The sequence below is a fragment of the Fusarium subglutinans genome (assembly GCF_013396075.1).
Source record: "Fusarium subglutinans strain NRRL 66333 chromosome Unknown NRRL66333_c0000019, whole genome shotgun sequence".
In the NCBI taxonomy this organism is placed as follows: Eukaryota; Fungi; Ascomycota; class Sordariomycetes; order Hypocreales; family Nectriaceae; genus Fusarium; species Fusarium subglutinans.
In genome coordinates this window covers 389,337-415,772 of record NW_023502082.1, presented here as the reverse complement: position 1 = coordinate 415,772, position 26,436 = coordinate 389,337, and the positions used below count along the sequence as shown (strand labels likewise).

Sequence of the window (26,436 nt, the reverse complement as noted above, 5' to 3'; positions counted from 1 at the left end):
TATCTTAGCCCCTGATGTGGAATGTTGGGCTGAAAATCCTTTTTGTGGGCTAACCATAGGCTTTTAAACATGACAGGCACTAACATTAATAGCTGCCCCTTTTACTGCAGGGATTCAGGCTATACTCCAGATCCATACTACGTTACAAGGTTTTTTATTTGTGTTGCTGATAACAGAGATGTGTGATTTACATTTGAGGCTCGTGGCTGAGTGCCTAACTCAGCAGACAGAACTTGGTCAGATGAAACCCGACAGTGAATCAGATTGAATTATCAGGAGTTTTCAATCGTGCACCTTTCAATGCTCAGATATACTCTAATGGGAGCTTGCAGTTTGTAACGCACCTATGAGGTGAGGTGGTGTGCGCGGAATGCGACGGCTCCGGGAAAAGTTCAGCTCCCAACAACACTTCTCAAAACACACTTGGACATCATATCAAGTTACTGAAACAGTAGCCAGTATCGAAACCAATTTTGAATCTCAACTACTCATTCCATACAATGCCGGTCTCTGATTTCAGAAAGAATGGTATGGCCTCCTTGGGAGAGTTGGGTTTGTTACTATTGTTAGCATTGGCAATGATGGCAATGATGGCAGAGCTCCCCTTCGAGGGAATTCTGATATGGCCTGTGAGAACTATAAAGGAGATGCATCTTCCCTTCTAATCACTCAATCCTCAACACTTACAATCAACACTCGTTTCCAACACTTACAATCAACACATTTCTTACACAATCACTTACAGTCTTTATCTCCTACCAAACCATCCATCATGAAGGTCTTTATCATGCTCGTTCTTCCCGCCCTTGCCCTTGGCGCTGCTACTCCCCAGGCTTCCGACGGGGCTCAGATTCACACTCTCGACCTTGGTTGCCTTGGGTCTGCTGCCCCTAACATCCTCGACTGCGTTGGCAAGATTACCAAGATCGATCCCCTCGGAGCGACCAACTGGTAAGCCTGATGCTCTACTAATATGCTATGAGAAGCAGTATTTACTAATTGGATGCAGTATTACCAACTTTGTGACTGGTATTATCGGGTGTGTTCCTGGTCTTTCCAGCCTTGCCGATATTCCTGGTTTTCCCAGTCTGCCTGCTGGCGATGGCACTGCTAGTCAGCCTACTGGTACTGCTGCCACTCCCGCCATCCCTGGTATTCCCTCCATCCCTGGGCTGGTTTAAGTCCCTGATGGTAAATGCCAGGTTTGCAGACTTTTACTCACTTGGAGGACGGGGCTGGCTATCTTTACCAAGCGGGCTTCTTGGCAATGGTCTCTGACATTTGTTTGAAAGTTGCTTTTCCTTTTTGTTAGTCTTTTCTTTTTGTTTAGTTTTGCATTTCGATAAATTTATTGTGCGTACCGGCAGGTCCGTAATGTCAATCTTTTGGCATGTTTATGCACCGCACCATCAACCTTTTCCATTATCCTTAAACCATCGGTGATAAGGTTGTCGGTAATTAAAAGAGGCTTTAGCCTTCAGCGTATAAAGGTAAAGAATACCAATAAATACATACAGGTAAGATACTTATTACCCTTACTATTGCCTAGGATCTTGGTTTTGGCTGAAAAGTTAGTATCCCGATAACTGACTCCAGAGGTGTATAAATAAGTGCTGATGCTCCTCCGTAAGGATGATCAGGCTCAAAGCACACAAAGCACATACAAGCTGTTGGAGATTCGGTCGTATTCAGGACTAGGTTTTCGGTTAAATAAAGCTTCTGCATTGAGCCACAAAGGTTTTGAACACAAAGCCTTAAACCATCAATCGATGAAGAAATCCAAACACTTGATGACGATATGTTGGTACGCCATGCGCTAATTGGCAATGTAAAAGGCTTCATTCGGTACACACTCTATTTGAGTCTATCATATAAAGTACAGGGTGCCCAGGGGGCGACAAGCGGCTTACTAAAATAAACCAATAATCTTTACAGACTCGTCACTAACGTGCATAACAATCACCCTATAATCCTTGAAGTGAAGTTTATCTCAGTGTCTTACATAGATACAGTTGTAATGTGAATAGCGGTGCGCTTTCAGGGAAAGCCAGTCCCAGTACAGTATGTGAGACATCTGCTCTGACGCTCGAAATACAATATGAACTCCTTGTTTTCTACCACGAAGATATCGGTATTATTTGCGCCGTTAATACCATGCCTCGCTAGGTCAAGGGTCCTTGGACATGTTGGATTTGTGGCTGATTTGTTGAAATCACAAAGTGGGTTTTGTAAGTGTGTGGCTATATTGATAGCCTCTTGTCTTTCATTCAGATGTTCAAAGATAGAAACTCACGATGGTACAGAGAGAAAGGCCCTATTAATTACCCCGGATCAACGAGGGGCAGCTTGCAAGTTCCAAGGGATACAATGAGTTACTACTCAAAAAGGAATCGCCAAACGGCGAGGATGAAGAGTATTAATTACACGTGAAAACAACGAAACGGCCCAGTTACCCTCAAATCCAGCTCATCAATCATCTCCTTGACCACACTATTGACGAGCCAAAAGGCTCTTCAAAGACAAAAAGGCCCTCAGCATGGGTAATAAGGGAGCTGCTCAAAGACCTTTTGCTTCTGGCTCGAGGACAATGAATCGAAGGATTTCCACCCCCCTCTCGCTCTCTCAGGCGAGCACACTGGGATCTGAATGAAACCGGGCAATCTGATATTTACCTCACTTGGGTTGTCTTCAAGGAGAAAGTCGTAATTGCTGGTTTTGGTCAGGTCAAGAAACCCACCACCATTTTTCTCCTTGTTGGCCTTCCAACCCTCGACTGCCCTATGATGTAGGTTAGCATAACGCTCTATAGCCAGACTTCCATTGACTTACCCAGCGACAAGATCTTGAGCAGTGATCCCTCCCCAGTCGTCGGCACCCTGATTCTTGGGATCCAGATTATCTATTCCATGTGGCGCGGTGAAGTAGTTGGCCTTGCAGTCTGTAGGATTACCGCCTGTGCCACCGGGCACCTGAGGATCACAGTTCCGCTCACGGCCATTCGGCGCAAGGAGATAATACCTCCGGCCTCGGTAACAGTACCCCATCTCCTCGCCAGTGCTCGGGGTAATGTACTCGTAGTCAAGAGGCCCAACAGCGTTGCAATCATAGCCAGAATCCATGACGAAGGCCGGAGCATATCCTGCGCCCACCTTCCAAGCCTCGGGGATGAGGACTGCGAAAAAGACTTTGCGCAGTTGCTTTCGAAGATCTGACATGTCAAAGGTTAATTCGTCATTGTTGAATTTACCGTCGGCAATCAAATCTCCGATGAGATCGACAGACTCATCGTCTCCGCGGAATGCTTTTTCGGTAAAAGCTTCGATGGACTCGGTCCAGAGATCTGAAATTTCGCTGAGCTTGCCAGCGACTTTGCTCTTGGGTGTTTCCCTCTTGCTATACATGATGTTTAGAGCGAGGTAACCTGCCGGAGGAGTGAGCTAGACGAACCTGTTCTGTATATCCTTGGCTAGAGTAGCTCCCCATGAAGCCGTGTTCGCAATAAGGTCCTTGATGTCGACAGTATGACTGTCTTTCGTCTGCATAACTAGATAGGGATGTCAGTTCAAGCCATCAAAAATGAAGGGCCCTTCTCAGTAACCTACTCTTGCCGAAGAGGGGAGCGGCAAACATCCCCACGGCGATTCCGAGAAAGTCTGCAATCAAATTGAACTCGCTTGACTCATCCACATCTGGAGCAAACGTTTCTACCAGCTGATCTAGCTTCGACTGCATGCCATTCTCAACCTTGTCGACAGTCTGCCAAAGGCTTTTGAACGTCTTGAGAGAGAAATTAGTTTCCTGGCAGGGTATGGCACGGACGCCGACTTACAGTATGTATGCTAGCGAAAGAGTTGAGGATAAAGTAACCGGCAGGTCCTGAATCCTGAGTATCCTCACATTTGTCTTCCTGATCGCACCCATTGACGCCTACAGAAAACGATGCACAGTCAAACTTCTCATAACCATCTGCAAGGTCTGAGACATGCCTGGAGAACTTGTTCGCGTTCCCCTTCCCCGTAACATTCAGACCCTCAGATGATCTCTTATCGACCCAAGAAGACGCCAAGTCTCTCCAGGCGCAAGGGGCACGCATGGCGTCCCAGCGCGTCTTGGGGCTCATACCAGGCTCTTTGACGGGTTTGTCTAGACAGCTAAACCCGTCTTTCGTCTTCCACTTGCATTTACCGTCCTTGTCGATTATCTCGATCAAGTTACTATTTTCAAGCTTGCCAAACTTTTGAAGATCAACAGCCCAGTCGGTGACACCGCCAAAATTGAGTCCTTGATACTTGGAAATCCGCCTCTTCTTGGTCGAGTCAGACATGTAGGCGACCCACTCGGTATCGTTGTACACTAGAATATCGGAGTCGCTCTCGTCAATCCACCAGGTTGCCTGCTTGTTGGCTATGTTCTCAATCTCTGCATTCGAGATGTATCCGGACTCGCCTGTGCAAACGCCCTTGCGAGCTAATGACTCTGTCGAGGACCCGAGGAATGTACACATGGGACCTACACATCCCTTTTTCGCCATCTTGAAGGACCTCCCATAGCTTGTAATGCCAACGATAACCTTGGTCGAGGGCACGCCAGCCTTGGTAATCATGGCGAGAGCACCCATCGTTTCTGTAAGGTTGACGTGAGATCGCAAGCAGTTTCCTTTTGGACAGCCGGGAGAAGCCCATTTATTGTCGTAGTCCCATTGACCGTGCAGATCGTAGGTCATGTAGATGATGTAGTCAACTACCTTGGCGATGTTATTGATGGGGTATGGCTTCAGGTACCAGAAAGAAGCAGGAGCTGCAATTGACAGTGACAAACCGCCCAACTGGCCCTTGAGAAGGGTCAACAGGCCAAGGTAGTTCTTCCCATCCTCTTCGTCGGCTTTGGGGATGTCTGGGATGTCCGGAGCTCCAGGATATTCCCAGTCAATATCGACACCATCCAGATCATGCTTCTTGATGAAAGCTGCAATATTCTTTGCAACCTGAAGTCGATTCTCCATCTTGACCGCGTTACGAAGAATATGATACTTGGTAGGATGAGTAGAGTCCACCCAGCCCCCAAAGGCAAGAATGCGTTTGGGTCCTTTGAGCTTCTTGAACTTGTTGAACTGGTAGGAGACGTGGCTGACATCAACTTCGAAACTATCAGTAAGTCGAGCAAATGAAAAATGAACGTGGGTAAGTTCAGATCTCTTTTCGAGCTCCGAAACATCCATCCAGAGGCACGGTCGATCTTGATTCCAAGCCTCGAAGTAGCCGACACTCATGAAAGACGAGGGGGGGGACTTGTTATTCACGATGTCGGTGCCGCAGTTGGAGATACACCCGTTGGTCCCTGGCTTTGCAGTACCTGGAGCTCCAAGCGTGGTGTTCTTGCAGAAGTCTGCCGTGACACCACATTGTCCCCAGATGTTGCAGCATGCGTTTAGAGGACACGGGTTAAGATCGGCAAGGTCTGTCCCCTTCTCAGGCTTCTTTGTGCCAGGCTTCTGAGGTCCACACTCTGCGTTGGCAATGGGGTTGGGCATAGGCGGGTCGCCTTTGCTCAAACAAATCACTGCCTTGTCGAACAAGAGCTTGCACCCAGACCAGCCCCAGGTATTCTTGTTGAAACTCTCAATGTCTTCAACCTTGAGAGAGTTTGCAGCCGCAATCTTGCTACAGAAGTCCCCTGATTCGACAGTATATGTTGCGCATCGGCCGTCAGGCCCGGGCTTGGGGCGAAAGTCGGGCAAATCTCCAGAGGTACAGCAAACATGCTGGCCATCGATCAGAGTAGAGCACAAGTTCTTCGTCTGGCTGTTGTAATTTGTGAAATCGGCTGGTTTGATTCCACAACGCTGAGCTACGTCGCCACAGCCATCTCCCGACTTGACCTCAATGGTTTTGCACTCTGCGCGCTTCGAGAGCTTCGATGCCGAAGAGTTGGAAGGGCTAGAAACCGCGGTATCATCTTTGAAGGTGCCGACGAGGAAGCTGCCAAAGTTTGTACTGTGCTGGAGTCCGTCGATACACGTAGCATTACTCCACGCGCTCACGGCTACTTGAGCGTTGATGAGCGATGCAGCACCAGGTGTAGTATCGATCATGATACCAGAAATGTAGTCAGAATTGCGACCATTGCCACAAAGCTGGACACCGAGTCTTTTTGGCATGCCAGAATCTCCAAGGCGCATCACCAGCGCCTCGATGACGACGTTGGCAATGCTACTTGGCACAACCTTGTCTCCGATGTAAAGGCCCACAGATGTGTCACCATACTGAGAGAATATCGACTGTCTGTCTTTGTAGCCCCCGGTCAATAAGAACGATTGCAGTTCCTTCAGTGCCGTAATGGCTTGAGGTACTATGACTCTCTCATCGGCGTCATCCCAAATAAGCTCAAGCTTAGATTTGGTCTGAGTGTTCCTAGCCAGCGATGAGGTGTTCTTGTCGCTGGTAAGGTTAAGGATTTCTCCTTGGTAAGAAGTACATGCTCTCAAGACATTGCCAGGACCCGAAGGTCGAAGTGGGTAGTGAATGGTGAAGTCGAGAAGTCTCGGTTTGTGATTACAAGCCAAGGCTTCGTCAAGACTTGGAAAGAGCGTCCAGTTTGAAGAGTCAACTCCAGCCTCATCAATGAGCGGTGGGCAGGAGTTCAGCTGAGGAGCTGCTGTTCCAGAAGCGAGAGCTGGGTAGATTGTAAAGGCAGTACATAGCAGGGCGGCTACAAAGATAGGGATTTGCATGATGAACGCCCAAGAAAGTCATTCGTCAAGTAAATAACAGAAATATCAAAAGAATGTGCTGGAACCAGAGTCCACGGATAGGTTTTAAAGAGCGTAAGGGTATTCAACTATAATTCTAAGTCCAAAACAAACTGAAAGCATTATGTATTGCATCCTTATAGATCCTGAATTACATTTTCTCTTCATTCCATCGCACGGCGAGCTCCTAACTCCCTTTTAGCCGATGATTCCTCGGGTGGCTAATTGTGTGAGGGCTTGGCGGCACTGTTGGTTATGTTCGATAATAACGGTTAAAGCCAATGGTGGCATGACTGCGAAGAATGCAACCGTCTGTTGATTCTAGGGTCTCAATAACTCGCTCAAATGACCATAGATCAAGGATTCAAAAACGGAGGTTCGGGACAAAGCACATTGATCCGATGGCTGTGTGGTGGAACAAATCATCCATTTCTTCAATCAGTCAAAGAAAATGTAGTGTTGTTGAACGAGTCGGCCGCCGTATGAGAGGTAGAAATGTGGCACAGCCTTGCCAAGCAGTATGATCACTTCTCTCGAAAGAGTAATAATTAGAACTTAATTACATAGCGAAGAAAGCAACAACAGCCCCTATTACCACCGCAGTCAGGGTGGGTAACATCATATTTGCCACATCCTCGGCACCCGGATACAGATGTCGACAAGATTCTGGACCAAGCAAATTCTTCTCGTCGGGCCACGACTGATTTTCTGGGCATCCTGCGTATCTGAGCATCTCGGCACGAATCAGGGCTGCCAGTTCGTGACCAGTGTCAATACTACACGGATCACCTTCTCCTTTCTGATCAGTGACCACCACGCAACTTTCAGACCTCCTATCCTCAACTACCTCTTTTGGGGTTGTTCTGTTATCTAAAAACCGAGTATGCTGGATCTCGATGGGGCAGGGTCCCTTGGGCTTGTAAGTGGGGACTGAGCCAGAAGATGATATCGAGAAGTTGATAGACCCGTACTTCCAATATCGCTCAGGTCCAGGGGAGCACTCTTGGAGAACTGACAAACTCCATCCAAGCTCCCAATCTTCATAAGAAGTATTGGAGATGATGTCAGTAGCGTTGACCACAAAATATGGTTCTGTTGCTGGATCAAGCGACCCTGAACTGTAAAGCCAATCCGGAGCTGATCCATAGTCAATAGGCACATCCTCTTTCTTCATGGGAGTTGTCCAATTGCCCTCCAACCTCCACTGGAACTTGAAGCCATAAGGCCAGGCCTTGGCGGCTCCAGTAAGGGCAAACACGATAGGAAAAGGGTAGACGGGACGGTACGTCTCATTTGGCCGAGGGAATATGAGACTGACGCCAAGGTCAATGGGAAATTGTGACGAAGGCTTCTCCTTCGCCTTCATGCCAAGGACTGCAAAGGTTCCCAGGAATATCCTAATTATAATGTCAGCATGATCTGATGGCCGTAGGAACCGGGACGCAGCGGACAAACCCGAGGAGAATAGAGAAATTCATGATTGCGATTCTGTGTTGGTTCAGTACTTGGTTGTGTGGGGAATGCCGGGTTTGGAAAAGGGATCGCATGGCATATTTATCTACATTCGTGCCCTGGTACCTGCATTGACTCGGCAGGGCGGGCCGTACCATGTCACCTGGAGGTTGTTGATCGGACTTGGCATTGGGTCAATGAGAGTGATTGCGGCGTAGGAATATTGCAAACCCCGGTATTCGATTTTCCTCGGCTAAAATCAAAGTGAGCGTATGTACGACTAATATTGCAGTCTGAACCAACATGCAGAAATATGCATATTTTTAACCTTTTTTGACTCGCTGTGAAGGGACATGATTGGTTGGGGACAGTGACCTGATTCATGCAAGTCTACTCCGTACACAACCTCTAATGATACCATGCCATTCATCCTGACCAACTTGGAAGCTGAGCTAACTAGGTGGGATGATCCGTTGAAGTAGTTAAACGGGCTATTCAGATGGTTATATCTCATTTATCCGGGACTGTGGCACAGTTTAACCTGGTGAGAATGGAGATGTGCGTGAGGCCCGTGATGTGAGCAACGAGAATGGAGACGATCCCTGGGCACGGCCGAACTGCCTGTCTACGATGAAGGGCTACCCGAATACCCAAGACATTCAAATGTATATAAGGTAGGATGAAGAAAGTATATGTCTTGAGACCTACTCCTGCCTCCTACAAGCAAGTATTGCAATCCGTCCCCTCGCTTTGGTTCGCCATGCAATTATTCCTTCTTGGGACTCTCTCCCTTCTCTTTCAAGCCAGCCACGGCTCTTCATCTCGCCATCAGCGCCGCGATGATAAGCCGTCTATGCCTATCGCCCCGGGAACCACACAGAGCTGTGCTTCTTGGTATGACAACGACGGTTCACTTCCGTGTGAGCTGATCCCTTATGCATGGAATCTGTCTTTGGAAGACCTGATCAGATGGGTTTGTTACGACAGTTGTCCCCTAAATACCAACGCTAATGGGACATATAGAACCCCTCCATCACTGCAGAATGCGGCAACTTCAAGGAGGGATTCTCCTATTGCATTCAAGAGAAAGAAGTACCCGTCCCTGTCAGTAGCACCACGACCAAGTTCACTACGGCTCCTCCGTCCTCTACCACTCTCGTTCCTTCGAAGACAACACCCACGAAGCCATCTACAACTGCCGTAGGCGGCAATGGCGTCGAGACGCCTGACCCAATACAGCCTGGCATGGTATCGAACTGTAACAAGTTCTACTTTGTTCAGCAAGGTGACAACTGTAATGCAGTCTCCTCCAAGCACGGCATAACCCTAGCCCAGTTCACGACTTGGAACCCCAAGCTAGGCACAGGCTGTTCGGGGCTATGGGCTAATGTCTGGGTCTGTGTGTCTGTCATAGGACATACAGCAACTCCTACGCAGTCTACTAAACCTACCAACGGGATCGAAACACCATCACCTATCCAGGCCGGTATGACCAAGAGCTGCAACAAGTTCCATCTCATCAAATCGACTACAACTTGCAACTCTATAGAGAATTACTATAAGCTTCCTCTCAAGGACTTTTATTCCTGGAATCCCGCGGTCGGCACAAACTGTCAGTCTTTGCTCGTCGACTACTGGGTCTGTGTCAGTGTAGTTGGCTGGACAGCCCCGACTCCTACGACACCTAGCAATGGAATCACCACTCCCACGCCTATCCAGACCGGCATGACCAAGAACTGCAACAAGTTTCATACTATCAAGTCAACAACCACGTGTGCCTCGATTCAGGACTATTACAAGATCTCCTTCGCGGACTTTTATGCCTGGAATCCCGCCATAGGCTCAACCTGTACATCCCTCTTGGTAGGCTACAACGTTTGTGTAGGTATCATCGGCCAGCAGCCTTCACCAACAAGTACAGGCAATGGAATAACAACTCCCACGCCTATACAAGCCGGTATGACCAAGAGCTGCAACAAGTTTCATACCGTCAAATCAACAACGACCTGTGCTTCAATTCAGGATTATTACAAGATCTCCTTCGCCGACTTCTATGCATGGAACCCAGCTATAGGTTCTAAATGCACAGCTTTGTGGGTTGATTACAACGTCTGCGTGGGCGTAGTTGGACAAACGCCAACACCGACCCAGCCAAGCAACGGTGTCACGACTCCTTCACCTATCCAGAGCGGTATAACCAAGAACTGTAAGAAGTTCCATCAGGTAAAGTCAACCACAACTTGCGCCTCGATTCAGAATTACTACAAGATCACGATGGCCAATCTTTTCAAGTGGAATCCTGCTATTGGTTCGACTTGCACGAGCTTGTGGGTGGACTATTGGGTTTGCGTGCAAGCTTAAACCTGCCGCCACTGTCTCACAATTTTACTTCCATATATATATATCTTTAGTTATTCTCTTTTACTCCTTAATGTACCTATGTAATTTCACATCTTTTCCTGAATTGATATAAGATGTCATACTCGCTGTCGCTTCCCGCTGAGACAAGAGGGAAGAGGAATCATGTGCCAATGAGGAGCCGCGCTAGTCCCTATCCGTACGATAGCTGACACTTCGCGTTTTCGTTTGCGACCAACACCCACGTCCATTGGCCCAAGCTCCAAGCCCCGTCATCTGTAGGAAACACGGCTCACAGCTTAACTTTAGTTACTGCACTTTCAAGCCCCGCATCTCCCATCCCGCCCGTTTCCCTCCTCCATCCTTCCACTCCCTCTCGAATGCGATCGCTATAATTCATTCATGACATCCTTCTCATGCTCTCGCACTATCTACTCCTGTGAAGTGCCGCCTGATTGACGTCCAGCATGGACGATCTACTCGCAATCTCAAAGTCCATCCTGGACAAGGTGCCGCGGCTCCAGGCGCTAGACAACTACTTCCGAACCCCCGAGATCCTTGCGCGGCAGCAACGCGTCGATCAGCTTGAGGAGCTGGCCCAACAGAATGCTAAGAGATTCCGTGAGGACACAGCTGGCAAGATTGATATCCGGCCATTCAGGACGCTTATTCTAGAGCAATCGAAGCTCGAGGAGGAAATCGAGAAAGACAAAGCTCGGTTCTTGCAACAGCTCATCGACGACTGGGCCACGGCTCCGGAGGGCCTTCTGGCGCTCGCAGCTCCTACATCCCAAGCTCCACGAGATCCTCTCTCAGCCGATTCAATACCCATACCTTCGCGAGCGCCCCTACCAGCTTATTCGATACCTACGCCCCCAGCTCCCAACCCTCCTCTGCCAGCTAGTTCAATACCTACCCCTGCGCGTAGCTCTGTAGTCCATGATAGTCTGGAAAGAGCCGGTCCAGAGCGCGATGCGACCGCTGAATCCCAAGCCCCGTTGGCCGACAACGCCGAACGTATTTCGAGCAGAAAGCCCAGAACCTCTGCATCACGACGGAGATCCTCCAACATCTCGCTCGATGAGAACCGACCCGTCAAGCGCAGTCGTCGAGGCCAAATAACACCTTCCCTTACGCCAGACCGATTTATCAAGTTCAGTGAGGTCTTTCAGGGCGGCGACACTCCAGCCAAGTACAGGATTGTGCAGTTTCCGTTTCGCCAGGGAAACTGGTACATCCTGGAGTGTAAGGACTGCGATGTAAAGTTCCAGGGGGAGGATGTTGTTGAGGATGCATATGACCATTTCTACCACAACCACGGCCGCAGTTTTAGTACCACTGAGGAGCAGGTTGTTCAGGTGCTGGGAACCCATGTGTCGGACTGCAATGCCGAGCTCGCCGAGAAGAACAATGCGCTCTGTCCTCTGCCTGTGGAACCAGATGGCGATGAGACAGAGCTCGAAACTGAGGATGAAGGGCCCGAAGAGCGATCCGAACGTCGGAGGCGCGGGAGTACACGAAAGAAGAAAGGGAAACGCGGGAGACGGAAGAATCCCAACGCTCATTGGGTGCCTCCCAAGTCATTCAAGGACGTCGATCCTCGAATCATCAATGCGAAGCCGGGAGACATCGTCTGCTTGTATAATGACAGAACCAAGTTCTTCTCTCCTCTCATGATCCTTCCATGGGGACCTTTCCCACGTCTCAAGTTCAACAAGGTCTTGCAGGAGATAGAACTCCACACAACAATCCCCAAATGCTACGAAGGCGCAAAAACCACGGATCTTACTCCGTCGCCTTGGGCCCCTGGCTATGAAGATGATGGGGATTTGGCTCACAAGCGTAGCCTTCCGGGTCTTTTCTTTCGCCCTACTCAAGATTTCCCACATGATTGCAGGTCGGGTTGGGTCCCGTTGAACAAGCTCAAGGTCTACGATAAGACTTGCCCTCGCACTCGGAACAAAGAGTCCGTTGAAGAGTACCTCGAATACTACGCAGAGTGGTGCAACGACCCACTGACCGGGGGCACGCAGGGTGATGCGACCGCGCCAAAGAGAAGCCATCGGTTTCGACCAGCAAGCCATCGAGGTCCTGAGAACAGCGCCCGAGATCAGTCCGTGACACTGAGCACAGGTAACACGACTCATCATAGGCATTGAGGTTGAAGCTGAGAATTTCTGTAGCTGAAAGCAGTCGACACTCGACGGAAGAGGACAGTGTTGCGCCTACGATTGAAGATGCCGGGTTCAAGGAAGAACCGGCACAGAACTACGATCAAATCGACGAAGAAGACGGAGAGGACAGTGAAGGCAGAGAGACACAGGTTAGCGGCTTTCGGAGGCACTATAGAATGGGTGTCCGTCGCGCGCACATCGTACGCAGTGTTGAGGTGGATGGGAAATGAGAGATTAGCATATACCCCCCTGGACAGAGAGTTTATGGGATACCCGGGTTGCATGGTGTAATTTTGTGTTAGGGTTCATTTAGATAAGCGCTGATTATGTAGATACCATTGTACCAGCATGGAGAATATTGACGATTGTCATTAACCTGGGCAGGTTTGCGATCGACTACCCTATACCATTCATACATTCCTTCGTTTTTACGATATTTTATCCTAAGCTGACCCAGACAGGGACCCCATTCGTAATGTTGCATCATATAATGGATTAGTAATGATCGTAGACTTCAGCATCTGTTGATGTTGCTGCCTAATCCTCATTCAAGACATCATCACTCTCAGCACGTTATCACTCACTTGCCGATGAACCCACGCAACAAGATGACTGCATATGATCGGCGAGTTTATTCTGCCGCCCTTCCAATTCTCTTCTAGCGGCAATCATTAGCTCACCGACACTTCGACTCATATTGTCAGCACAGCATCGCAGGGTAGTAATCACCACCGCTTTAGGCCATTTTTGCGACGGGGACTTGGTGCGACGCTATCTCTTGTAAGTCCATTGTTGGCTGCAATGACACAGACTGGATGGGTTGCTCCTTAGAACTGCCTGTACAAGAACTGTTGCTTTTGATGTTAAATGTCGGGATAGACTGGGTACAGTAGCAGTCAGTCCAACACTGTAATTCGGCGTCCATTTTCGCTGGCCGACCACCCAATTCCCCCATCTCCCTTCCAATTGGTTGACGTTTTCCAGTCATCATCGCGCTGACAGAAATTCCAAATTCCAAATTCTCGGGGCTGAGCCAAGAGGGGCGCAGTTCCCCCCCCCGCGTGGGCGGTCCCGCGGCGCCGGGTTCGGCTTTGGGTAGGTGATTACGTAGCTCAATTTCGCGGCTGAGAAAATTAATTCAAATCATTGTGACTGCGGTTTGAATGTGGATCTCGCGTCAACCACTCACAGAGGGTGACGATGTAAGCTTAATTGAGAGGACGGGGGATATATAAGTCTAGTCGCCACGCTCTTTAATCATGCTTACCTTATTGTTTGACTATAGAGTAATTAATATGTCTACGATTCAGGAATCGCCGTCGCGTAAAACGACTTCTACTGCTCGATCGAGAAGATCGCATACAAAGTCTAGACATGGATGCCTGGGCTGCAAACAGCGAAGAAAAAAGGTAATTTCCCCCATTTATCATTAATGACTTGTGTTCTGACAGACATAGTGTGATGAGCAACGACCTCAATGTTCGCGATGTCTCGATAAGGACATCCCATGTGAATACCCTCGTCAGAAATCTCGTCCATTGAGATCACCTACTCAAGAGGACACATGGACTCAACTGCAATCTCTTACCATCCCAGCACCACACTACGCCCCTTCAACAAACGCAAGTCTCTCAACATCAGACCTCTCCCCCGGTCTATCGCCCTATCTCGCACCAAGTCCCAACTTCACCCTCCTCCCCCAGGAAATCCCCCTTCCATCAGTTGATCTCGGCGCCGCAGAGCTTGAACTCTTCAGCTATTATCTCTCCCACACAGCTCGATCACTAGCCTACGATGAAGATGATCTATATGCTTTGCAAGTTGGCTTCCCGAACTTGGCTTTCAGAAGTAAACCCCTCATGAGCTCTATCCTCGCTCTCGCAGCTGTGCGAAAGTGTCACGATTTGATATCTCAGCCTTTGCAGAGGGTTGATAAGAGTCAGGTCAGGCATTTACTTGCTCTTGCGGATGGACATCATAGGGTGTCGCTTCGTCAGACTAGAGCTGATATTCCAATTGCCAATCACTACGATCATGTTGTTGCCAACGCTCCTCTTATGGTTCTTTACGCAACAGCCAACCACGCGGTGAGAATCGAGGTCGCAAAGACGCTCGATGAAGGGGAGAGAACTAGTTTGGCGCCTGCTCAGTTACATTGGATGACGCTTATTCGGGCAGCCCATTTGGCTTATACAGGCCTTTTGCACTCAACCAAAGATTTTGGCTTCTTGGAGGACTTTACAGCTAGTCCGCCTGATATCACACTGAATAACCAGTCAACTAATGGTTTAGTTCCTTTGGGCGAGAATGGACCTACGCCTCAGACGGAGCAACTTCTCATGCCTATCATCGCAGCGACATCGGGGTCCGCGCTGGACAAGTTGAGAACAAGAGCGGAGGCTTTGGAGTTTGCTGCGCACTTGAAGCCTTCTTGGGAGTCACCAGGTGACGACACAGAACTCCAAGCTTGTCTTGTAGCTCTTGAAGCGTTGAACAGTATCGTGAATGAGCTGTTTCATCCAGATCAGAGCGCTTATACAGATTCTCAACAACCTGATCTCGAGGCAGGTTGGGCAGCCCTGAGCCAGTTATCAGATGTTTCACCCTGGCTTCGAAGTTACATGGCCCGCGTAACATTCTCGACACCACCCAAACCCCTCCGGCGAACCATAATGTGGTTTTTGAACCGAATCCCCGGCGAGTTCCTCAGTATCGTCGAGTCTGTGCTTGATAATATCCCCACTAGTCCTGATGGCATTCCCGACGAGGGTATTCAGTGCGATGGCGAGGTGTCTGAGACAACGAGACTTGCTATGGATATCTTCTCTCACTGGCTGGTTTTGGTTATGCTGTTAGATGGTGTTTGGTGGATTGGAGGGATTGGGGCTTGTGAGTTGGATAGGATAGTGAAGTATACGAGTAGGAAGAGTTTCTTTGGGGAGTTTTTGGGCGTAGAGAAGTGGTGGCCTAGAAGTATGCTTAATATTGCTATGGAGATAGGGAGTCAGTCTTAGGACTGACATGGCATGTTATAATGTTTATTGGGATTAGACAAAATGTTTGGATGCTGTTATGGAATAATGGGGAATACCACATATAGATTTATTTTATTATAATATCATTTTTATACCTCATACACCCTTTGTTAGTGTGCTTGATCATTCTTTGTCCGTGCCCTTACTGGTTCCATCGGAATATCCTCCACTTCGTTGATTCTATCATCCTATCATCGAGTCAGCTGAAATCCAATGTGCGATGAGGGCATATGTACCTCTTGTATAGTGATCATATTGTCTTGGGATTCCCCTCTTCGTCTTGGTGAATGAGAGCTCGAACGTCTTGCATCGTCTGCAAGCCACGGTCGTGCAGCACCGTCTTCCACCGAGGGCTGACTATAGTTTGAAGCAAATTCATAATGACCGTCATCTCGAGATCCCACTGGATGAAGAATAGAGCCCATCTCAGCTCTAGATGATGATCTGAATCTTGGGTCTTTTCTTTGGAAGTTGGGCGAGGAAAAATCAACTGAAGGGTGCTGGTTAACGGATGCCGAGGCGTTATCTCGATATTCAAATGTTGTGATCTTCCGCATAGCTGATTCTGAAATTCTGTCAAGGACGCTCTTGAAATCATCCAGGAAAATGACATCAGAAGCACACTTGAAAACCAAAGCGAGCTGGAACCTGTAAGAAAGTGGCTTGATGGAAGAACAAAGAAACTCACCCTCCAGAACGGATTGATGCCCCCTCTTTTCGACACGGCAATCATGAAAATGACATCAGTGATCAAAAACACGATCGACAAGAACAAAGAGAATAGCATGATTCCAAATCGTGGACTAGTTCGAATAAGGCCAGGAATCGTAAACTCGTAGTTCTCGTTGATGGCTAGGACCAGTTTGATAGTGGTGAATACCCACCAGGGGTCTCTGAAGAGTGGTTCGAGGAGTCGTGATGTGTTGAAGACTTTACTACCGAGACGATTGTGATATTGAAAGTTGGCCCATGTTTCGAGAACCCAGTAGGGCTGGACGATGAGGAGTGAGATGATGAAGATACGAGCTCCCCACTTGGGGAGGAATGGACGGATCTTGAGCCATGCGATGAGGTTATGGATGAAGTATGAGATGTATAATAGAGTTGCCGTGCTGCTGAGGACCCTGCTGCAAGTTAACAACCCAATTCATAGTGGAGCGATACAATACTACCATCCATATTCAGGTTCATCAAAAAAGCAAAAGAACCCATGTCCAAGTGCAAGAAGAAGCTACTCGCGATTAATCGATATTCAATGGCAAAAAACAAAGAAATTACTCACCTCACTGAGAATAAGCTTATGCAAAAGCGTATTCTTGCGATAATTGCACAAGACCAGCAAAAGAAGAATAATCACAGCCCCGACATTGAAGCCCTGACTCCACGCCTCCAACACCTGCTGCGCTCTCGTCGTGATATCGGGATTTGGCGCCATCGCGACATTTTGAGTTGCAAGATCTGGGGCTGTCAGCAAACAAAAGGGGGATGGAATGCGGCTGATTATAAGGTAAAAACCGCAACGTCATGATTATCCAACGTAACTGCAAGGGTTGGTTTGCTATGGTGCCAATGCTTGGCTCGAATCAAAGAGGCGAGAAAGATGCTGCCTGGACATGGGTTGGTTTGTCTACGGGCTGTGGGCACCAATCATGTTGTGAGATGGTGTGTAGGATTGTCAGACGGGTCTGGGGTTGGGGTAAAGTGGTGAGACTAGACGACGTTGGGCGGGTAAATGAGGCTGAGATGGTGGAAAGTCAATTGAGCAAGGATTATACGGATGGTTGTCCATATGGAGTAATTAGACTTGTGACCTTGGATGAAGGCCTAAAGAATAAATAACTGTCCTAAAGAACCACCAATTTATACTAAACTTATCCAATTCTTTGCAATTTAGGATAACTCTTCTAAGCTTAGACTATTCACTCATGAGCCATTCTGATATTCACTAGCCTAGGTATTGTAACTTGTGTATCCGTAACACCAGCAGACATCTACAGAGCATACTTGAACAATGGGCTCTTCTCTCCCATGCGAACAAGATCGTCATCCGTATATCTCTGCCTGATCTCTTCCTCACTCATCTTCGCCTTCTTAGCATTACCTCTCTTCAGAAGCGTCTCCAGCAACAAAACTGCGACAATACCAGCCAGACCGAAGGCCAGAGAAGTTCCGTAGCCGGTAGGGTAGCGGGGAGCTTCGTGCGCGAGGTAAATGTAAGAGCCGATGAGGCCGCCGATGTTGCCGACACAGACGAGAAGGCCAATGTTGACGGATCGCTTGGCTGGATCGGGCGTGTTGGCGACATTCCACGCGTTGACACCGGGAAGAATAGGATACATGCTGATAATCGTTAGCAACTGACTATGAGGATGATGGGTGAGGGCTTACCCGAAGCATGCGAGACAGACGGCAAAGTAACAAACAGCAATGTTGTCCTCGATGTTGCTGGACTTGACAAACAAGATGATGAAAGCAACAACAAGACAGCATTGAGGCCCCAAGATGAAAGGAGCGCGCCATGAGTACTTATCCGCAAAGATGGCGAACAAATAAGCGGAAATAGCTCCAATAGCATAAGGAGGGATAGTCATCAGCTGCGCATCAGAAGAAGTATATCCCATACCCGTCAGGATAGTAGGCATAGTGAACTTCATAGCATAGTTGGGCACCGCATTCGACCAGTTCGCAAAGAACAAGAGCCAAATCTTGTAATCCATGAGAATATCCTTGAAAAGACGGAGATTAAAGTGATCGTTCTCCTTGTAGTCCATTGGGACTGTAGCCCGACGGGCAAGTTGTCGGAGTTCAAGATATCGAATCTCATCTGCGTCGAGCCAGCGTGTGGATAGGGCTGGTGAATCGCAGAGGAGGAAGACACACATTATGGCGACAACGACGGTGAAAAGACCTTCGAGGAGGAAGATCCAACGCCAGCCTTCAAGACCTGCCATGCCGTCCATCTTGGCGATGGCGAAGGCTAGAAGGCCGGAAAAGGCACCGCCTGTTGCAGCTGATGTGTAGAGGATTGCGATTCGGGTTTGCGTTTCGTTGGGGAGGTACCAGTTTGAGATGATGAGGATTGCACCGGGGAGGAAACCGGCCCTATCCAAGTCATTATGTGATTACAGATTATTAGCGAGATTAAGGAGACTCACTCAAAGATACCAAGCATGAATCGAATGACTAGAAGTCCAGCGTAGTTCTGGACCAAGGCTGTGAGAGTCATGACGAGACCCCAGCAAAAGACGATGCCGCCCATGTACCAAGATGGTCTCTTGAACTTGTGGAGGATCATATTGGAAGGGACTTCGCAGAGGACGAAGGGGATGAAGAAGATGGCGGTGACGATGTTGTACTCGATGCCCTTGAGGTGCAAGTCAACAGTCATGCCTTCAATCTTTGCATTTCCTATAAAAATTAGCCATTTATCTTGTAGAATACGATAGATGAGACCTACCAATGTTGGTCTTGTCCAGGTATGCAATAAGATACAAGAGAACAAGCATAGGAATCAACCGCCACTGATCTGCGTAAGTAAGCAGAAGTACTCATTGGGTGAAAGAACTTACATCGACTTTTCGAATAATAGCCTTCTTCCTCTCCTCAGGAAAGTTATTCAAGAAGTCAGCATCTTCTTGAGATAAACCATTCTGGGCATGCTCATTATGCGTAATCCCAGACTTTTCATCACGCGAATACTCGCGTTCGATATCTTGAGTCTGAGTTGCCATTGCGAGCTGAAATCTTGAGAAGAAGATGTCTGATGAGAAAAAAAGTGAGAAGATCAAGGTCCAAGAGGTACCTTTATATCCTAGCTAGGATGATTCAGCTGAGTGTCATTCTGTAGGAGAACAGGGAAATGCGAAGAAATTCTAGTCATGGTCCTAGAGTCTGGGGTTGGATTGTGGAGTTGCAAAGTCCGGGGATGCGGGGGATGAGACCATGTAGAAAACTAGTAGGACGTCAACCAATGAGAGGCATTTCCGGGGTGGGCTAGTAGAATATGGGGTCATGGGTGGAAATTGAGTTTGTCAGGCCGGCGAAAGAATCCGGGCACACTCGGAAATCCAAGCAGCGCCTCTGAAAGTGGTGATACTTGTGAATCAGGGCATCTCGGATACTCGGATTCCGTCGGGAGGATTGTCGTGAAGTTTGTGAATTCGCCTTCTGAAGATGAAGGCCGAGGCGCGAGATGGAGACTTGTTCTAGATATATAAGAAGACGATAAACTCAATGGAAGAGAAATAAATCATCACATCACTCAACAATCACAACAACAAGAGCAATCTTGAACACTCATCACCACCTCTCAACTACACTTGAACACGTTAAAGTCTAACAACCAATCATAATGTCTTTCGATCTCAAAGGCCTCGTCCCCGCCCCCGTCACCCCCTTCACCAAGGATGGCAAAGTAGACTACGACGCCATCCAGCGTCTGGGCTCTTGGCTCGGCAGCATCGACGGCGTCAAGGGTCTCGTCGTTCTAGGCCACGCCGGAGAAGGAACCTTCCTCACCCAGCAGGAACAGGTCGACACCATCAAGGCGTTCGTCAAGTCCGTTGATAACAAGATCCCCATCATCGCCGGTATTACCGGCGAGGGCACTGAAGTCGCAGCCCTAGAGGCCAAGCGTGCTAAAGAGGCTGGTGCGCAAGCTGGTCTTCTGTACCCATCGCATGGATGGTTGCGCTTCGGTTATCAGCCCGGTGCGCCTCAAGATCGCTACAAGGTTGTCTATGAGGTCTCGAAACTGCCTCTGATCTTGTTCCAGTATCCTGATAACACCAAGGCTACATACAACCTCCAGACTCTCCTCGACATCGCCGCTCAACCTGGTGTCATCGCCATGAAGAACGGCGTTCGCAACATGCGACGCTGGGATACCGAGATCCCCGTCTTCCGCCGCGAGCGTCCCAACGTGCCCGTCCTAACCTGCCACGACGAGTACCTCCTCCACACCGCCTTTGACGTGGACGGCATGCTTGTTGGTTATGGTGGTATTGCCCCTGAGCCTCTGCTCGAGCTGATCAAGGCTGGCAAGGCTAAGGACTACGCTAAGGCGAGGGAGATTCACGATCTGCTTCTTCCTGTGACCAAGGCTGTTTATCACCGGGGTTCGCATATGGAGGGCACTGTTGCGCTGAAGCATGCGCTTGTTGCTAGGGGGATCTTGTCGCATGCTACTGTGCGATCGCCTTTGTTGCCTCTTCCTGATGGAGCTGAGGAGGAGATTCACGCTGCTATTTCATCGGCGACTCTTAAGAAGGTTGCTTAAATTTAGGGTTGGGATTGGAATAGCATAGAGCTTGTACTGTAGATTTAGAGCAAAAGAATCTCATATCATCTGTTAAATAACTTTGCATCTGTTGTTTTTACCTAAAACTGTTAAGATACGGACAAGTCAACTCAATCATAGATGGAGACACATGACATTTTCTCTGCTACTTATAGCACGCCTTATAAATATTTATATTGTTTTCACAAGATGTAGGAGTATCAACCATAGAGCTGTTGACCTTTAGATCAATCCTACAGCCCCAAGGCTAACAGAACATCTAGGAATCTACTAAAATACACAGACCTTGATATTCAAGTCTCAATTCGATCAGCAGATCCAAGTGAAAAACACAGATCGCCTGATGAACATTCCACAAACTTCATACCTCGTCCCGTAGTAGCCCCAGGGTGGCTAGAGCATGGGGTCATAGAAAATCCGGAGCAACTAGCTCACCCATGCTCTATAATATCCGAGCTCCCCGCACTCTTCTCCTCCACATCTCGGATTCCTCCCCCTTCAACCTCGGAAACCCACCAAAAATGACTACCCCAGTAACAACACCATTGTCCGAAGCATCAACGGCCACAAATCCAGTGAATCGGTCAAAACGCGTTCTGCCTCTATCGCCAGATACAACCCGCGAGTCCGAGAACCGTCGGAAAGCGTCCAAGGTGAGTTGTTTTGTTCAAGACGGATTTATTTACATGTTCTCACACGAAGCAGGTTAGCCGAGCCTGTGATCACTGTAAACTCAAGAAGCTCAAATGCTCTGGGACTCTCCCCTGTGCAGGCTGTGTCAAAAGACGGCTGGACTGTCAATATGACTCGCTCTATCGAAGAGGAAGGCCACCGACGCCGCCGACCGTCGGACCACAGCGAGGATCTATGAGTTCTGCTCCTCCTGATACCAATCCTGAACAAACAAGTTCAAGATCTACATCACAAGGAGACTCTGGCCTTGAGACTGCGGAGATTGAGGGTCAATTCTTCGATCCAACGTCGAATCTGACTTTTGTGCATCGTGCATGGAAGAGATTGGCGCAGCAGACGCAGCAAACAGAGTCGAGGTCTGGAGTATTAACAGGCGCGGAGAATCTACAGCCTCTTATGTCTGCGGGTGATAAGCCCTTTACTACAAGGGGTGATTCGAGCTTGATGTTTGTCAATCAGCCAGAAGTCTTTGAGCTGTTCAACTACTATTTCGAGAACTGTGTCGTCACATACCGTGTTCTGAATAGGCAATACTGCCAGGTATGGTTTGAAGCTGTCATCAACAATGCTCACAACGGACAGCCGTTGGACACAGGCATTGGCCATGCAAAAGCCGCGATAGTAGTCAATATTCTTGCCATTGCGAGTTTTCGGCAACACAGAATATCAGAACAGGGTTCACTTCCCGGTGGCATGTCTATTATGTCACAGCAGAGCGAACAGTATTTCCTCCAAGCATCTGAGCTCACTGCCCAAGAGACCGGCCTCCCTCGTCTTGAATCAGCCCAGGCGCGAGTTCTACAGGTTCTTTATCTCTTGCAAACATCTCGGATGAACCAAGCTTGGTATGTCTTCGGAAATACTGTACCTATCGTTACAGCGCTTGGTCTGCATCGGAAGTCAACTCAGTATCGAAATGGAGGTCGACAGCCCACTGATTACATCATATCTGAGTGTCGGAAGAGAACATTTTGGGTTCTTTATACCATTGATAAATACCTAGCTGTTGTTTTTGGCAGACCTCGGTTTTATCATGACAACGATGTCGACCAGGAGCTCCCTGATAGTGTCAACGATGAGGATATGACACCACAAGGACCTTCACCACTGGAGCCCGCCATGGACTGCCATGTTGACTCGTTAATCTTTCACGCAAGGTAGGACAACCCCAACAGGATACGTCTATCATTACTTATAGCTTATCAGGATCGCAATAATCATCGAAAATGTATCACGGCAAGTGTACTCACTCAAAAAGATGCCACCTGAAGAACGCCTTGCAGCAGCACAATGCTTCATCCAACAACTCCACGAATGGCGTCAAGCTCTCCCTCCGCACCTCGGCACCGTTCGTCCTTCAAGCCTGATACCGATATTTTCTCGACAAGCTACTGCTCTAAAGCTTGCGTACTGCCACGCTGTAATGCACACGACACGTCCATTCCTTCTTGATCACTCAGAAGATTGCAGCCCTGCCTTAAAGGCTTGTGTGACACAGTGTATAAGCGCAGCCAAGCTCGCACTAGAAATTGTCGACGGCATGTTCTCCGAGAAATCAGTTTTATTCCATGCCTTGTGGTGGATGCCTTATGTGACCTTCTGTGCATTGGCAGTGGTGTATGTATGGGACATTCAACAAAGGAGCAACACCACCGCTGATCCTGGCAACGCGTTGCTCTTCGATCTCGCAGAGAAATGCCAGAATCATCTGGCACGAACTATTGCTGCTGAGTCTGCAAGCCGGAGATACAGCATCATCATTGAGGAGCTGCGACAGGAAGCAAGACAAGGACCACAGCATGCTACAAGGCCGTCACAGACAATGCAGTGTCAACAGGAGTCGCTCATTTCAAGTGAACATGAGTCGGGTACGAGTATAGATGAGTTGGGTTCCATGTTTGACGAGCAGGTTGAGACTAGTTCGGGGTTGCAGTCTATTATGAATCCATTGAGTCAGTGGCAGCCGACTGACTGGTTGGATCTTGACTCTTCGGTATGTATCAGGTGCGGACGTGTCGACGTGGCTAGCGCTAATGATTATGGTAGGCTTTCACATTCTTCTCTCAGCTGGAAGACTCGATGCTCTATTAAAATACACAAGTACAATCTTCAGTTATTAAGACTGTATCTTATGTATATAGTCGTTTGTCAGTGCGTGAATCACATTTAGTGTAATATTGTCATGAAACATCGAGTAAATTGTCTTTCTTGATATTGAACTGACCCTCAAAGTTACACCGTAAGGCCAAGTAGAAGCAAACTTGTCTCACCTTTTAGGCCCCAGGCCTATCTTTGCTTTATGGTAGAGACTGTTCGCTCTGGAATGCTTTAATCCATATGCTCATGGAAGAATTCAAGGACCCGTCGACAGTCAGCCCTCTGAACCCTCTCAGGATGCATCATTTCCTCTTCAGCAAATGCCAGGAATTTCACAACGACACCTGAGTCCGTCTCAGGCTGTACGTTCGAGATAATTTGCGATCCAAACATCTCATATGTTAGTTGACTCAAAAGCTCCTATAAGAATAACCCAAGCCAAGTAGAAATAGCTCATTCCTGTATATTCAGTGACTGAAACCAAGACTAGACCATGAATGAGAGTGACGCGCCAACGTCTTAGCAGTGACGACTTGAATCTACGAACTGTGAAGAAAAAACTTGACTTGACTTGTTTTCACGTACTTCAAGTCAGAACAGGAAATTAAACTGGGATAGTTATGTTTAATAATATTGTATCTTAAATGTTAGGTTCATAGAAAGTCCATCAAGTGTCAATTTGTTTTCACAGTATATTCTACCAAAAGTCGCCGGGAGCAGCTCATATTAGATCGTTGCAATTTCCTCAAACCATTCCACCTTGCAACACCATGCTATTGTCTTTTCAGAATCTCTCCCGCTCCTATTGGTTCTTGAAGGTTTGCAGATGTTTTCTTTTACATTGGGACTTCAGCGGCCTATCTTTGTCACTCAGAGATAGAAACAGATATTCAGTTTGTAGTCTTAAAGCGTCTCCTCTGCCTTCCATACTCTATCGAGAAGAATTGCGGAAACATCTCATTTTGACTCATTCTCTCTTGGTGGCTCGCTGTTTTTGGTTCCAGTGCTTGTTGTGAGTAGGTAGCTGTCTTGGCCCACTCAATTCGGCCATGTCATTGAGCGCATCATGTACAGGGGAGCGATTGAGTCATTCGCCGGCCTCATCTTGTTTGAGATGAATAGCCGAGGTCTACTAAAGCCCTGCATCCAATACTAAATAATTAAAATCGGAATTACTCCAGGCTTTCACTAGTTTACGTGTGCTCAAGACACTTAGCGCGGTACTTTTGACGACTTTTGATTGCCTACGTATATATGGTGCCTGAAATTGCGGGCAGAACCGCCCCAACCATGAGAAGTAGGAGTCTACGCGTCGATTATGCCTCCAACAGACCCATTTTGAGACTGGGTTATGTTGAAGTGGACTTTTCTGCAGTCTTCTACTTAAAGACTAAACAGGCCTCCAAATTCTGGATACTTATCCAACAAAAACCCTCATTAATCCCATCTCATCACTACCTTACTCATTGCTACGAAAATGTCTCAATTAACACTTTATACCGACAGCCGGTTCCCTTGTCCCCAGCGACTACAATTGGTAATTCTCGAGCTGGGCCTCAACATCACCAACATTCATGAGGTGGACATTATCAAGCGTGAGCAGCAGGTATGTGATATCGATACTGAATATGCGGCCAGGTGACGCTGATAGTCATTGTAACTGTATTAGAAGCCGGAGTTCCTCGAAATCAACCTTTTCGGCGCTGTCCCGTGCCTCCAGGACCACTCGCATGATCCAGTTCTTGTTCTGACCGAGTCACGCGCTATTGCTCGATATCTCGCTGATCGATATGGCGGACCGGACAATAAACTCATACCCGATGGTCAAGTTGCAAAGGCCAAGTTTGAAGAGGCTGCATCTATCGAATTGACCTCTTTCGATGCTGTTGCGAACCCACTGGCCTTTGAAGCCTACTTTAAGTCGTGGGTTGCCCTGCTGAGGCGACGATCAGAAGCTAACAGCTCCTCCCAGGCAATTCATGAAGCAAGAGCCCAATGAACAGGTCGTCAGGGATCTTAAAAAGAAACTTGAACGAGTTCTGAGACTCCTTGACCAAAAGCTCAGCACACAGCCTTTCATGGCTGGCGAGGTTAGTATGGCTGCAATTTGACTCTTGTAACAGAGCAGCTGACATACATAGACTGTGACACTGGTCGACTTTTTCTACGTCCCGTATATGCACTACCTGCAAGATGGAGTTTGGCCTACCCTTCTAGAGGCTCACACAAATCTACTTACTTGGTGGAACCGGATGAAAGGCCGAGCTTCTTACCGACAAATTTATGTGGATGGAAACAGCGGGATTGACGATGTTTAGATCTGTGATATTATTGCTGATCATAGGTGATTTATCTTTATTAACGATGTTTATCTATTCTCTGCGTGCGTTTATAGGGCCCAAAACCTCCCTTAACTTATTATTGGTGAACTCAAAGTTGACAGGTATCTTAATACTTCTGATAATATTTTACAAATCAATTCCCCAGTTTCTAAATACCTGTTTTCCCACAAACGTATGGAAATAGTCCAGGATCCTCTTATAATCCGCTCTATCCTTCCTTTCTGGGTGTAGCATCTCA

The 26,436-nt window shown here is 48.0% G+C and overlaps 10 protein-coding genes across 10 annotated transcripts; 7 read left to right on the top strand and 3 right to left on the bottom strand.

Moving 5' to 3' along the window:
• Window positions 1-772: 772 nt before the first annotated feature.
• Window positions 773-1,181, top strand: FSUBG_2323 (uncharacterized protein; the record flags this gene model as incomplete). Its single annotated transcript, XM_036680084.1, has 2 exons — window positions 773-951; window positions 1,010-1,181. 2 exons carry the CDS (start codon window positions 773-775, stop codon window positions 1,179-1,181), a joined length of 351 nt encoding a protein of 116 aa, XP_036542243.1.
• A 1,350-nt stretch (window positions 1,182-2,531) lies between these two features.
• On the bottom strand, window positions 2,532-6,730 carry FSUBG_2322 (killer toxin subunits alpha beta; the record flags this gene model as incomplete). Its single annotated transcript, XM_036680083.1, has 5 exons — window positions 2,532-2,778; window positions 2,830-3,393; window positions 3,448-3,544; window positions 3,603-3,777; window positions 3,830-6,730. 5 exons carry the CDS (start codon window positions 6,728-6,730, stop codon window positions 2,532-2,534), a joined length of 3,984 nt encoding a protein of 1,327 aa, XP_036542242.1.
• A 577-nt stretch (window positions 6,731-7,307) lies between these two features.
• FSUBG_2321 (uncharacterized protein) lies at window positions 7,308-8,226 on the bottom strand (the record flags this gene model as incomplete). Its single annotated transcript, XM_036680082.1, has 2 exons — window positions 7,308-8,145; window positions 8,204-8,226. 2 exons carry the CDS (start codon window positions 8,224-8,226, stop codon window positions 7,308-7,310), a joined length of 861 nt encoding a protein of 286 aa, XP_036542241.1.
• Window positions 8,227-8,960: 734 nt separating this feature from the next.
• On the top strand, window positions 8,961-10,561 carry FSUBG_2320 (Autolysin; the record flags this gene model as incomplete). Its single annotated transcript, XM_036680081.1, has 2 exons — window positions 8,961-9,173; window positions 9,224-10,561. 2 exons carry the CDS (start codon window positions 8,961-8,963, stop codon window positions 10,559-10,561), a joined length of 1,551 nt encoding a protein of 516 aa, XP_036542240.1.
• A 464-nt stretch (window positions 10,562-11,025) lies between these two features.
• On the top strand, window positions 11,026-12,962 carry FSUBG_2319 (uncharacterized protein; the record flags this gene model as incomplete). Its single annotated transcript, XM_036680079.1, has 2 exons — window positions 11,026-12,691; window positions 12,742-12,962. 2 exons carry the CDS (start codon window positions 11,026-11,028, stop codon window positions 12,960-12,962), a joined length of 1,887 nt encoding a protein of 628 aa, XP_036542239.1.
• A 1,144-nt stretch (window positions 12,963-14,106) lies between these two features.
• On the top strand, window positions 14,107-15,746 carry FSUBG_2318 (C6 transcription factor; the record flags this gene model as incomplete). Its single annotated transcript, XM_036680078.1, has 3 exons — window positions 14,107-14,141; window positions 14,184-14,211; window positions 14,259-15,746. The coding sequence occupies 3 exons, from the start codon at window positions 14,107-14,109 to the stop codon at window positions 15,744-15,746; spliced, it is 1,551 nt and encodes a 516-aa protein (XP_036542238.1).
• A 131-nt stretch (window positions 15,747-15,877) lies between these two features.
• On the bottom strand, window positions 15,878-19,498 carry FSUBG_2317 (uncharacterized protein; the record flags this gene model as incomplete). The annotated part of the gene is made up of 8 exons (XM_036680077.1): window positions 15,878-15,955; window positions 16,004-16,408; window positions 16,456-16,891; window positions 17,772-18,107; window positions 18,156-18,869; window positions 18,923-19,175; window positions 19,225-19,288; window positions 19,337-19,498. The coding sequence occupies 8 exons, from the start codon at window positions 19,496-19,498 to the stop codon at window positions 15,878-15,880; spliced, it is 2,448 nt and encodes an 815-aa protein (XP_036542237.1).
• Window positions 19,499-20,118: 620 nt separating this feature from the next.
• Window positions 20,119-21,045, top strand: FSUBG_2316 (dihydrodipicolinate synthase; the record flags this gene model as incomplete). Its single annotated transcript, XM_036680076.1, has 1 exon — window positions 20,119-21,045. The coding sequence occupies one exon, from the start codon at window positions 20,119-20,121 to the stop codon at window positions 21,043-21,045; it is 927 nt and encodes a 308-aa protein (XP_036542236.1).
• A 542-nt stretch (window positions 21,046-21,587) lies between these two features.
• On the top strand, window positions 21,588-23,850 carry FSUBG_2315 (C6 transcription factor; the record flags this gene model as incomplete). The annotated part of the gene is made up of 4 exons (XM_036680075.1): window positions 21,588-21,719; window positions 21,772-22,916; window positions 22,966-23,752; window positions 23,806-23,850. The coding sequence occupies 4 exons, from the start codon at window positions 21,588-21,590 to the stop codon at window positions 23,848-23,850; spliced, it is 2,109 nt and encodes a 702-aa protein (XP_036542235.1).
• Window positions 23,851-25,333: 1,483 nt separating this feature from the next.
• Window positions 25,334-26,174, top strand: FSUBG_2314 (glutathione S-transferase; the record flags this gene model as incomplete). Its single annotated transcript, XM_036680074.1, has 4 exons — window positions 25,334-25,462; window positions 25,526-25,779; window positions 25,829-25,946; window positions 25,998-26,174. The coding sequence occupies 4 exons, from the start codon at window positions 25,334-25,336 to the stop codon at window positions 26,172-26,174; spliced, it is 678 nt and encodes a 225-aa protein (XP_036542234.1).
• Window positions 26,175-26,436: the final 262 nt, after the last annotated feature.